At 39.1% G+C, this 13,623-nt stretch overlaps 1 protein-coding gene across 7 annotated transcripts in view; it reads left to right on the top strand.

The window, feature by feature from the left end:
* MGA (MAX dimerization protein MGA) overlaps positions 1 to 13,623 on the top strand; it is a 99,976-nt gene that overhangs the window by 56,184 nt on the left and 30,169 nt on the right. For 5 of the 7 annotated variants that reach the window (XM_080665074.1, XM_080665071.1, XM_080665073.1 and 2 more), the window contains exons 8-13: positions 835 to 1,493; positions 2,823 to 3,171; positions 6,143 to 6,369; positions 7,799 to 7,975; positions 8,596 to 8,668; positions 12,639 to 13,156. In XM_080665074.1, the coding sequence (XP_080521200.1) occupies positions 835 to 1,493; positions 2,823 to 3,171; positions 6,143 to 6,369; positions 7,799 to 7,975; positions 8,596 to 8,668; positions 12,639 to 13,156 (2,003 nt within the window). The remainder of the gene's footprint in view (positions 1 to 834; positions 1,494 to 2,822; positions 3,172 to 6,142; positions 6,370 to 7,798; positions 7,976 to 8,595; positions 8,669 to 12,638; positions 13,157 to 13,623) is intronic. The other 2 variants (XM_080665076.1, XM_080665075.1) reach the window with 1 other exon arrangement.

Below are 13,623 nucleotides of genomic sequence, written 5' to 3'. Positions count from 1 at the left end.
GATTGAGCCTGCAACATGGGCATGTGCCCTGACCCGGAATTGAACTGTGACCTCCTGATTCGTAGGTTGTATTTTCTTTTTTTAATCCTTACTTGAGGATATTTTTTCCATTGATTTTTAGAGAGGAGGTGAGGGTGGAGAGAAACATCGATGTGAGAGAGACACATCGATTGGTTGCCTCCTGCACACACCCCAACCAGGCCCCGGGGATCAAACCTGAAACCCAGGTACATGCTCTTGACTGGAATCGAACTGGTGACCTTTCAGTGCTCAGTCTGATATTCTAACCAGTGAGCCACGCTGGCCAGGGCTTCCCTTGCAATTTATATCGTAGTCCAGGTACTGCAATCTCTTTAATAATCTCTTGGCATTCTGTTGAGGTATGATTTAAGTATATATTTTTTTGCCCTTAAGTTTTTACTTAAGTATGGTTTCTATACTAAGGTTATAAATTATCAAAATTTGTAAACTCTTAGTGCTAATTATTACTATTGTTAGCACTTCTCAAAAATGCTAAATGGTGCTCGCTTCCATTTGGTGACAGCACATATACTAAAATTGGAACGATACAGAGAAGATTAGCATGGTCCCTGTGTAAAGTATGACACACAGATTTGTGAAGTGTTCCATATTTTTCAAAAATTAATGCTAAATATATGAATTGAAATAATTTTAGAGATTGGATTTTAATATAATTGGTGTGTGACATTTAATCTCTTTACTTGGTTTTATATTATATCTTTTTCTTCTGAGGAGGGACTCCTGGCCTTTCTTTTTAGAGATCTGAAGACCTGTTCTAGATTTCTTCAAGTCTCTCTGTCTTCTTATTTCTAGGTGGAAATTCAGAAGGTCCACTGAAAAACCGTTCTGCTTTCTGCAGTGATAAGCTGGATGAATACTTGGAAAACGAAGGCAAGCTGATGGAAACAAGCATGGGTTTTTCTTCTAATGCTCCCACATCTCCTGTTGTATACCAGCTTCCCACTAAGAGTACAAGCTATGTACGAACACTTGATAGTGTACTAAAGAAGCAATCAACCATTTCCCCTTCTACCTCTTATTCTGTAAAGCCTCATTCTGTACCCCCTGCATCTCGAAAGGCAAAGTCTCAAAACAAACAGGCAACTTGCAGTGGCCGAAGTAAATCATCTTATAAATCCATTTTGCCATACCCTGTTTCACTAAAGCAGAAGCACACTCATACTGTTCCAGGAGATAAGGTTAACAAGAATTCTTCAGGCACCATCTCAGAAAATCAGGTGAATAACTTTGTTGTGCCAACTTTAGATGAAAATACATTCCCAAAGCAAATTAATTTGCGGCAGGCACACCACCAGCAGCAGCAGCAACAGGGAACTCGCCCCCCAGGCTTGTCTAAATCTCAAGTGAAGCTAATGGACCTGGAAGACTGTGCACTTTGGGAAGGAAAACCAAGGACCTATATCACTGAAGAGCGAGCAGATGTATCTTTAACAACTCTGCTTACGGCTCAAGTAAGTTATCTGTTCTCCAGAAGCATATTTTTGGCTATAAAAAATGACGTTAATAAGAGGAATGGGGTTTTTTAGCAGGAGAATTGGGTACTTAGTTAGTTTAGTGACAATTAAGGAGGCGTCTTCCACTTTTCTTCTTTATCAACTAGATACCTATGTGTAGATCCCTGTTGTTGCAGAGGGAAACAGTGCATTTGTGTTTTTGGATAATATTCCTTTTCTGTATAAAGGCAACTGGCCATTCTGAAAGTCTCTAATTTTATTCTCTAGTATGTGGGCAAGTATATTGGCTGATCTTTTTAAAATAGCTTTGAAAATTCTGCTTAAAAGGTATTAAATCCCCCCAAATCCAAAAAAAATTATAAACCTATGCAGAAAAAGCTTTTGTCTCAAAAAACATATTTTTTATTCCTCACCTGAGGATATGTTTTTTATTGATTTTAGAAATAGAGGAAGGGAGAGAGAGAGAGAGAAACATTGATTGGTTACCTCCTGTAGGTGCGCCAACTGGGGATCAAACTTGAAGCCTGGGTATGTGCTCTGATCGGGAATCGAAACCATACCCTTTGGTGCAGGGGAGAACGCTCCAACCAACTGAACCGCACCAGCCCAGGCTAAAGTTTTATATTAAGAATTGTCATTTGTTATTGCTTCACCTATCTTAGCTTCTATTAATGTAAAATGACCCAACAAAATGAAGATAATTTTCTTGTCATGAAATTTCTGTATCTTCCCTTTTTAAATTCTGTGACTATTCTAGAGTTGTTGGGACTAAACAGAGAAAGTGTCCTTTATTATTAATCATTTCTAAAGACTTTTATGCATGTATGTTGTTATTCCTTTTTTATGTATTACTATAGATTAGGGGTTAAAAAGACAGTAAATATTTTAGGTTTTGTGGGCCATGCACTTGCTTGCAGTTTCTCAACCCTGCTGTTGTAATGCCATGGACATTATTTAAATGAATAAGTCTGGTTGTGTTCTAATGAAATTTTATTTATGAAACAAGCTGGATTTGGTCCTTGCGCCTTAAGTTGTCAACCTCTGACCTAGAACTTATGTGTAATGTCTGTTGAGGATAAATTCATCTTTGTTGCTATTTTTGCTCATAATTAAAGTATTCTCTTGCTTGCCTGTGCTATGCATTGGAATGAAAGATTGCTCTGAGTTGTGTTAAATTCATGTTCTGTCATTTGAATCGGCTCTAATCTTGTACTTGAAGTACTGAGTGCTCAGACACAGAAGAAGGCAGACCAACATATGACTGTAGGTTGTTGGTGATCTTGGGGGATGATTTAGTAGATTTACAATTTTCTGCTTTCACTTTAGGCATCTCTCAAAACTAAACCCATCCACACAATCATAAGGAAGCGGGCACCTCCATGCAACAATGATTTCTGTCGATTGGGTTGCATATGTTCCAGTCTAGCTTTGGAGAAGCGCCAGCCTGCTCACTGCCGCCGACCAGACTGCATGTTTGGCTGCACTTGTTTGAAAAGAAAAGTTGTACTTGTGAAAGGGGGATCCAAGACTAAGCATTTCCAGAGGAAGACTGCTCATCATCGTGATGCAGTATGTTATGATACTTTGGGAGATGAGCAAAGGGAAGAAGTGGAGGGAGTCAAGGAGGAGGAAGAACAATTGAAAGAGAAGAAGAAGAGAAAGAAGCTGGAATACAGTGAGTAGTAAGACTTAAAACAGGATAGTTTAATTTTTTAGAAAAGTATGGTTATTTGAAAACCTATTTCAAGTAGTAGTAGTATTTCTTTAATACCGATCTATGATCTAATAAGAATTTTGAGAAATTCTTACCATCCTTAAATGCTCTTTCTGTATGGCATGTGCACTACACACACGCCTTTTTTCAATGATAATTTTCTTTTGAAGATGGCTTTTTTGTGTGCTAAATTTGAAATTTGAATCATTCTTTTATGTGGACTTCCAGAATGCCTTTGACACTTTATTTATTTTTCTGTGTCTTTCTCTGAGAACCCCAACCTCAGTGTTCTTTTAATATACAGATGATCAGTAAAATTCATTATATTCTCTCCCTCAGCTTTATTTAGGTTTAATTATACTAATAAAAGGGTAATATGCTAACTAGAGTGGACATCTTCTGGACGTCCTTCTGGACAAAGCCGCAGTGGCTGTGAGGGCCGAAGGCAGGCAGCCTTGGGCCCCGGTGGCTGCGAGGCCTGGGGCTCAGAGCAGCGGGGTGATAGGGGCGGCGCCTTCCCCTGATCGTCCTGGTTGCCTCCCGCAGAGGGAGGCTAGATGGGGAGCAGGCCTAAGCCGTCAGTAGGACTGGTGGTCAGTGCACGTTTTAATGAGATTGAACTCCCTCTGCGAGAGGCGTCCTGTAGGCCGATTGGGCAGATTGGGGGATGGCGCCATGTTGCCACTGCCCCCTGATCACCGTCTCCTCCCTCTGCCCACTGGCACTCGTGGGGAGCGGACCTAAGCCGTCAGTAGGACTGGTGGTCAGTGCACGTTATAGCGAGAGATCGAACTCCCTCTGTAGGAGGTGACCTGTGGGCCGATTGGGCAGATTGGGGGATGGCGCCTGGTCGCCGCTGCCCCCTGATCACCACCCCCTCCTGCTGCCTGCTGGCACTCGCTTTGGCTGGCCTGGTGCCACCTGCTCGCTGGCCCTGCCCTCTGCCGACTGGTAGTTCTGCCGTTCGGTCGATTTGCATATTAGGCTTTTATTATACAGGATTATTTGAAGTAACTGGGAATGCTGGTCATTCACATATTATATAACTTTAGGCAAAGATTTTGGATCTTTGGCTTAGAACCAGCTACATTCTCTCTGAGGATTGACTATTAAAATGCAAAATACAATGTTTGCTCCTCTGTAGTTGTCTTCTTTCTGGGATGGTTAGTTTGCTTAAATAATAAAGCCTCTTAACCTAGATCCTCATTTTGTTTTCCTTTGTGTAGAACTTCTTGATAGTATGATTTTATCTCTATTGGGTTTCATTGCTTTTTTATTGATATTTTTTTGCTCCTGTGCCGAGTTCAGGCTGTCTTTTTGTTAATTCTCACCTGAGAATATATATTTTTTAAAATATATTTTTATTGATTTCAGAGAGGAAGGAAGAGGGATAGAGAGAAACATCAATGATGAGAGAGAATCATGGATCAGCTGCCTTCTGCAAGTCCCCCACTGGGGATCAAGCTCACAACCCAGGCATGTGCCCTTGACTGGAATCGAACCTGGGACCTTTCAGTTCGCAGGCCGATGCTCTATCCACTGAGCAAAACCGGCTTGGGCCTGAGAATATTTTTTCCATTTATTTTTAGAGAGAGTGGAAGGAAGAGGGAGAGACAGAGAGAGTGAAACATCCATGTGAGAGAGACACATCGATTGGTTTGCCTCCTGCACATGCCCTGACTGGACTGGGGATCGAACCTGCAACCCAGGTACGTGCCCTTGATTGGAATTGAACCTGCGACCTTCAGTTCATGGAGGCCCACACTCTAAACACTGAGCAAACTGGCTAAGGCCAGGCTATCTTTTGAATACAGTTTATCATTGAAGGCAATAGAAACAGCTCAGTTTCTGGAACCAGATTGACTGGGTTTGATCCTTGATCTGTCTCTTCCTGTAGTGAATCTCAGCTTTTGCAAAATGGGAATAATAATATCTCAAGGACTGCTGTGACAGTTCAATGAGTTAAAACATAATTAAATGCTTAGAGTATGAACATAGTAAGATCAATAAATACTTGTTGTAAGATTTTAAAAAAGTGTGGTATGTAATGGTATCTTTCTTGGATTATAAAGAAGGCCTTTTCTGACTCTGCTAAATATAATAGCATCTCCTGTTAACTCCTCATTCCTTATCCTGCTACATTTTTCTACATGGCACTTATTTGATATTATATGTTTATTAGTTCGTTTTTCCCTACTGAATTATAACTGTGAGGGCAAGTACTTTGTTTTATTCAAAGCTGTATTCATTTGGTTCATAAAACAGTATCTGATTTATAATATTCAACAAATATTTGGTTAAATGACTAGATTAAGGTGCATGAGGGCAAATAAAGGTTTTTTAGGTGGTATCTGTTTGATTTTTAAAAAAAAGTATATTCTTGATTTCAGAGAGGAAGGGAGAGAGAGAGATAGAAACATGATAGATGAGAGAATCATTGATCAGCTGCCTCCTGCACACCCCCTACTGGGGATTGAACCTGCAACCTGGGCATGTGTCCTTGACCGGAATCGAGCCTGGGACCCTTCAGTCTACAGGCTGATGCTCTATCCATTGAGCCAAACTGGCTAGGGCTGTTTGATTGTTTTAATGAGTTAACTGCTTTTTATGAGGGGGAGCATATTTTACATTGGCAATGCCTCATTGAACTTTTGTTGCCAAAGGCATCTAAAATCTTAGGCTTCCTGCCCTAGTCAGTTTGGCTCAGTGGATAGAGCATTGGCCTGCAGACTGAAAGGTCCCGGGTTCGATTCCGGTCAAGGGCACATGTCCGGGTTGTGGGCTCGATCCCCAGTAGGAGGGTGTGCAGGAGGCAGCCTATCAATGATTCTCTCTCATCATTGATGTTTCTCTCTCTCCCTCTCCATTCCTCTCTGAAATAAATAAAAATATATTTAAAAAAAAATAAAATCTTATGCTTCCTTTTGTTAAGCTATATGTGAAACAGAGCCTGAACAGCCTGTTCGTCATTATCCATTATGGGTGAAGGTAGAAGGTGAAGTAGATCCAGAGCCAGTTTATATCCCGACGCCTTCTGTCATTGAGCCTACGAAACCATTGTTGTTGCCTCAGCCAGAAGTTTCATCTACTACTGTGAAGGGCAAACTGCTCACTGGAATTAAACCTGCACGGACATATACTCCCAAACCTAATCCTGTGGTAAGTCTGGAGTTTCATCTTTTATTGCAGGTTGCAAAAATCATTTGTAAAGATGATGGGTTTCAACCAATTTTTAAAAATGCTTTTTCTTTTTATTTTAATTTACCCCCATTTCCATTTATCCCTCCCTATACCTTCCTCGACTTCCCCCCACACTCTCCACAATCACTATACTGTTGTCTGTATCTATGAGTTCTTTCTCTCTTTTCTTTTTTGCTCAATCCCGAAACCAAATTTTTGGTTTATATTCTATGAATCATTTTACTTTCAGGTAATTTGCCTGTAAGCCATCTCCTTTCTGATTTAATTGGTTTAGTTGCTGGCTCTTAAAAAATGTCATAAAAGAGGTTACTAGTAGTAATTCTTAAACTTAGCCAAATCTTTTCTTTAGGAAGATTGTATAAAGATGGACTTTTGAAAAACTGACTTGCAAAAGTCTGTTTAACATATCTTATTCCTGTAATGTAGTATATTGAGTAATTGAGATGTAGTACATGTTATTGCTAGAAAACCATTAAGAAAAAACTTTAAAAAGTAAAATTTTCTTAAAGCAAATTTCTTTATATATAGTAATAACAGTAAAGTTCAAGATTTCAAATAACAGTGGTTGTAATATGACTATGTGAAGACGGACGGTAGAAGAGCTGATAAGCATTTTCGTTTACTAAATCCATTTCACTCTCCCCAGTCCATTAAATTGAAGAAAGATCTTTTAGTGCAGTGCCCTTCAGTGGGTCTCTGTACCAGTGCTGATCAAAAACTATTACCAGTCTGTGATAAAATAAGTACATATAGAAAATAAGAGCAAATATTTAGAAACTTTTATAGCAAGTGGATAGACATTTTATATCTATTAAATCTAATACTGCAAAACTTGTGCTTATATTTTGGCCTTTGTTTTTCTAGTAATCCATTTTGTATTTTTCTAGTAATTTTGTATTTTACAAAAGTATTCATCTATGTTAGTCTATTAATTAAGAAATGTACTTAACCACAGATCATTTGAGAAACACTGATATGATCTGAAGGAGAGGGAGAAAGAGATAGAAACATCACTGATGAGAGAGAATAACTGATTGGCTGCCTCTTGCACTACCCCCACTGGAGATCGAGTCTGCAAACCGGGCATGTGCCCTGACCAGGAATTGCGCTGTGACCTCCTGGTTCATAAGTTGACACTCAACCACTGAGCCACTCCAGCCAAGCTGATCTGAAATTTCTTGATAGAGAATTCCTTCCTTTCTGATTGCCCTACGATTCGGCACATATGAACTATATTTATACTATTTAACTTTAAAATGTGCATTTAAAAATTTCAAGTTTTGTAATAAGAAAAATTAAACATTCTTTGCCTTTTGAAGTATAGGAGGCTCTCCACCCCCCCCCCCCCCCCCAATATTTGGGATATTTTATTGTATGAAACTTACAGATTCGGGAAGAGGACAAGGATCCAGTCTACTTGTACTTTGAAAGTATGATGACTTGTGCCCGAGTTCGAGTATATGAACGAAAAAAAGAGGAACAGAGACAGCCGTCACCATCCCCATCCCCATCGTTTCTGCAGCTCAGCTCATGTCATTCTAGTCCTGAGAACTGTAGTGCAAAGGTGAGTTACTTATTGCATACTTTCTCTCTTAACTTTCAATTTCCTGTTGCTGGTATTAGAATTTATATTACCACCAGAATAATTTGGAGTAATTCTTGTGAGGCAGAGAAGGCTTACTTGATGTGTATATCAATATATCTGTTTCTCTGCAAACCTATTTTAGAGAACAGTGTCTTAGGGTTATTAAAAATACTACTCTTTTTAATGCTAAAGAAATTTTTAAAAGTTTAAACATTTCTAGTTTAAATTAAATTATCTGTAATTATCAGAATTTGTGTCTTGCCACATTGGTGAAATTTCTAAATAACTGAAACTTGGCCCATTAAACAGCAAATATTTTTCCTTCTTTAGTAGAATACAATATAAAATAGTATGTAAATTCTCTTCTTGGTGACTCAGTCATTATCAGGGATATTACAGAGCAAGTCTATGTGTTTTTGCCAAGGGCTACATAATATGATAGTAATGCAGCTGTGTATATAGATATGAAGCTGTTGTCATTTTAATCTTTCTACTGTTTCAGGGCTTCTTTTGGAAGATTTAATGCTTATATCTTAGTCTGTATTGATACTAAATATCAATATAAGTTTTTAAGTATTTTTGTGTTATTTCTTCTTCAGGAGCCAGATGCTGAACAGCAGCCCTCGAAACCAATTACCTGTGACCTTGAGGATGATTCTGATAAATCACAAGGTCAGCATGAAAACTAGATCTTAATTATTTGATAGTAATTATATAGGTGTGGATTATAATAAAAATGAGAGGAAACTAAAATTACCAATCCAGAATATGTTGACCTACTCTGTTTTTAGCTTCTGCTAAAAATAGAGATGATATATAAGTTTTTTCCTGTTATTTGGTCTCTTTATCACTCCTGTCCTAAGAAATAAAATTCAATCATTGCTGTGGCATGTTGTTGCAAGAGACATTTAGGATTGAAGTCTGATTTTCTTTTTAATTTAATTTTCAATTACAGTTTACATTTAATATTTTAATATTATTTTGTATGTTTTAGGTGTACAGCATAGTGGTTAGATGATCATAAACTTTACAAAGTGTTTCCCTTGATATTTCTAGTACCTACCTGGCACCATACATAGTTATTACAATATTGTTGACTGTATTTCTTATGCTGTACTTTACATCCCTGTGACTGTTTTGTGACTACCAATTCGTATTTCTTAATAATCCCTTCACCATTTTCAGCCAATTCCCCAAGCTCCTTCTCCCCCTCTTCTCTGCCATCAGTCTGTTCTCTGTATCTATGAGTCCGTTGCAATTTTGTTTGTTCTTTCATTTTGTTCTTTAGATTCCACATATAAGTGAAATCATATGGTGTTTATCTTTCTCTGACTGACTTATTTCACTTAGCATAATACCTTCTAGGTCCATCCATGCCGTTGCAAATGGTAAGATTTCATTCTTTTTAAAGGCTGAGTAATATTCTATTGTAGATATGTGTGTACCATAGCTTTTTTTAAAATTTATTTTTGTTAATCCTCACCCAAAGATATTTTCCCATTAAATTTTAGGGAGAGTGGATGACAGAGGGAAAGACAGAGTGGAACTTCGATGTGAAAGAAACACATCGATTGGTTGCCTCCTACATGAGCCCTGACCAGGGTCTGGGCTGGGGAGGAGCCTGCAACCAAGGTACATGCCCTTGACTGGAATTAAACATGGGACCCTTTGGTTCCCAGGCTGACACTCTAGCCCAGCCGTGGGCAAACTACGGCCCGCGGGCCGGATTCGGCCCGTTCAGCTGTTCTATACGGCCCGCGGAGCTGAAAGAGCGGAGGGTTCTCTTGCTCTCCCCTCCGTTCCTTTACTTTGAATTTATATTAGTTCACACAAACACTCCATCCATGCTTTTGTTCCGGCCCTCCGGTCCAGTTTAAGAACCCATTGTGGTCCTCGAGTCAAAAAGTTTGCCCACCCCTGCTCTAGCCACTAAGCCAAACCGGCTAGGGCTACCATACTTTTTTATCCGCTCATCTACTGATAGACACTTGGGCTGATTTCAAATCTTGGCTAATGTAAATAACACTGCAATGAACATAGTGGTGCACATTTCCTTTCTAATTAGTGTTTTGGGTTTCTTTGAATATGTGCCCAAAAGTAGAATTGCTGGTCATAAGGTAGTTCCATTTTTAATTTTTTTGAGGAACCTCCATCCTGTTTTCCACAGTAGCTGCACCAATTTGTATTCCCAACAACAGTGCACATGAGTACCCTTTTCTCAACATCCTCGGCAACACTTGTTTGTCGATTTATTGATAATGAACATTCTGACAGATGTGAGGTGATATATCATTTTGTTTTTACTTTGCATTTCTATGACAATTAGGGACATTGAGCATCTTTTCATATGTCTATTGGCCATCTGTATGTCCTCTGGAGAAATGTCTATTTAGGTCCTCTGCGTGTATTTTAATTGGATTCTTTTGTTTTTCTTTTGGTGTTGACTTGTATGTTCCTTGTGTGAAGGTTGGGGCAAAAGTAGGTTTACAGTTGTGTGTGAAACAGTTTATTCTTGTATTATTATTTATTAGTTATTAAATCATTTTTTTCTATCCATGAGCATAGTGTATGCTTCCATTTATTAGTATCTTCAATTTATTTTTTCATTGTCTTATAATTTTCTGGATACAGGTCTTTTACTTCCTTGGTTAAATTTATTGCTAGGCATGTTTTTCTTTTTTGAAGGTAGTTGTATATAGGATTGTTTTCTTAGTTTCCCTTTCTGATAGTTTATTAATGGTGTATAAAAATATATCTGATTTCTGAGTATTTTTTGTTGTATCCTGCTACTTTACTGAATTTATCAGTTCTAGTAGTTTTTTTGGTGGAATCTTTAGGGCTCTTCATATGCAGTATCATGTCATCTGCACATCAGGACAGTTTTACTTCTTTCCAATTTGGATGCCTTTTATTTTTTGTGTAATTGCTGTGGCTAGGACTTCCAGTACCATGTTGAATAAAAGTGGTGAAAGTGGACATCCCTGTCTTATTAGTAATTAAAAAATATGTGTGTGTGTGTGTGTGTGTGTGTGTGTGTGTGTGTGTGTGTATAGATTGATTGATTTCAGAGAGGAAGGGAGAGAGAGAGAGAGAGAGAGATAGAAATATCAATGATGAGAGATAATCATTGATCGGCTGCCTCCTGCATGCCCCATTCCCCACACTGGGGATCGAGCCTGCAACCTAGGCATATGCCCTGACTGGATTGAACTGTGGCCTCCTGGTTTATAGATCAATGCTCAACCACTGAGCCATGCTGGCTAGGCTGTGATTTTCTTTTTTAAACTTTTTGTTAAACCTCAGTCCCATTTGTTTGTTTAGCTATTGAAATTTTTACTCAGGTTCTCAGTAGCTGTTGCTGTTGGAGAAATGGCAGAGGGAGAAAGGAAGGATTTACCTAGCAGAGGCTACTGCCAAATTTGGTGAGAGATAATGTTTAGGGAGTTAACTATTTGTTTTTGGTTTTGCTTCCTGAGACTTCAGACACGAAAGCAGCAGTGGTTTCCAACTTCTTCTTTTTTTTTTTTTTTAGAAAGCATAATATACACAAAAAGTGAAAATGTTTTTTAGTACACTAAGGTAAGTAGAGGAGCCTGCTAAGGTGGAGAGATCCTGCCTGAGAGCACTACTCCTCTGAAGGCTGATGGAATCTTATATTCTGACATACCTGTAACTGTAGAACTTTGTTGAGAGGCTCAGCTATAGAAATCTTGGTGTCTAGTTAAGTAGACATCTAGTTAACATGTAAAACATGGTGAATTGAGTGATCTGCACACAATGTAGAAGTGGAGCAATCATATCTAGATGTACAAATGTATTTCAGAAGTAAAAAACAAAAAGTGATTCAGAAGTATTTGCAGTAGAAACTAGAGGTAGAGCGCACTTTATGTGTGTGTGTGTGTGTTTAAACCAGATCACTATCTGTTTTTCTGTTTTTTGGTATTGATTGCCTATCACATGTTACAAAGCATCTGGCAAGTATCTTTGCTTTGCCTATATGGATAGCAGAACATTAAACTATCTATCTATATAAAAGCCAAGCGACTGGAACGACCAGTTGCTATGATGCGCACTGGGGCGGCCAACCGGCCCTGATCACACCCTCTAACCTCCCGAGACTCCTCCCCTCAGCCGGCCCAGCCCCTGATCCCCTCCCCATTGGGGGTGGGGCCTGCCAGCCAACCTTTCACGTCCCCTCCCCCGCACCGGCCCTGCCCAATCAGCCTCCATTGGGGCAGGGTAGCTGGACCCCACTTGTGCACAAATTCATGCACCAGGCCTCTAATACCAAATAAGCTTTAACCTTGCTTATAGGTCTTTTGTTAGCAAGATAATGTCTTTTCATGAAATAGTTATGGGTTTTTAGAACAGTCTTAAGTGGGACTACTTCCTTTTTATTAGAAAGCCTAGTTAGCAGGAGAGTGAGGACTATTATAATCTGATTCTCTGGCATCTTTTTCCTGGAAAATTCCCCAAGTTGTGAGTGTTAAATTACCACTGAAAATACATGGGAATGGGACATTGGGCAACTATTGAATTTCTATACTCCTGGTACTTTTCTGAGAACTTAGGGAAAGTAAAAATCTTTCAAAGTTGAGTGTAAATTGCTTTGATGCAGAAATATCTTTCAATTTCTTATCAGAAAAGAGCTGGAAGTCTTCCTGCAATGAAGGGGAATCCTCTTCTACCTCCTATGTGCATCAGAGGTCACCTGGTGGTCCCACCAAACTGATAGAAATCATCTCAGACTGCAACTGGGAGGAGGATCGGAACAAGATATTGAGCATCTTATCCCAGCACATCAATAGCAACATGCCACAATCACTTAAGGTGGGCAGCTTCATCATTGAGTTGGCTTCTCAGCGAAAGAGCCGGGGTGAGAAGAGCCCCCCTGTTTATTCTTCTCGTGTGAAAATCTCTATGCCATCATGTCAAGACCAAGATGATATGGCTGAGAAATCTGGATCAGAGACTCCTGATGGTCCATTATCCCCTGGGAAAATGGATGATATCTCTCCTGTGCAGACAGATGCCCTGGATTCAGTGAGGGAGAGATTACATGGAGGCAAAGGTCTGCCCTTTTATGCAGGGCTTTCTCCTGCAGGGAAACTTGTGGCCTATAAACGTAAACCCAGTTCAAGCACATCTGGGCTTATCCAGGTGAGAATTACCTTTAATCTGGGTGTAGCACTTTTTTGTATTTAGGTAACATCTTTATTTTTCAGAGCCCTCTGTGGGCCTTATATAACTTGTTTTCACATTGCCTGGGAACTGAGTGACAAAATCATTATCTCTTTTTGTAATAGGTCTAGGTTAGAAGCATACCTAGAGTGAATTTTTGTCATACTTATAAACAAATGTAGACCCTAGTCTCCTCAGAAAGTTGCTCCTCTTAAACTTCATTGTCTGGTTCTAGTGATACTTTGGCAACCAAGCAAGGATAGTAAGGGATTCAGTTTAGTTCTTGAGATTATTATTAGAAGAAAGCTTTCAAAATAAAATGAGATCAAATTGATTTTAAAATAGGCAGTATGTGTTTGGAAACTTGGAGAAAAATTAAGTAAGGTGTTATTCAAATCATAAAAGTTTTTTTTAAATGAGCCACAATTTGCTTGCTTAAGTACTTT

Source organism: Plecotus auritus (genome assembly GCF_963455305.1).
Source record: "Plecotus auritus genome assembly, chromosome: 1".
Lineage (NCBI taxonomy): Eukaryota > Metazoa > Chordata > Mammalia > Chiroptera > Vespertilionidae > Plecotus > Plecotus auritus.
The sequence above is the reverse complement of the archived record's forward strand: the minus strand, read 5'-3'. Positions and strand labels throughout refer to the sequence as shown.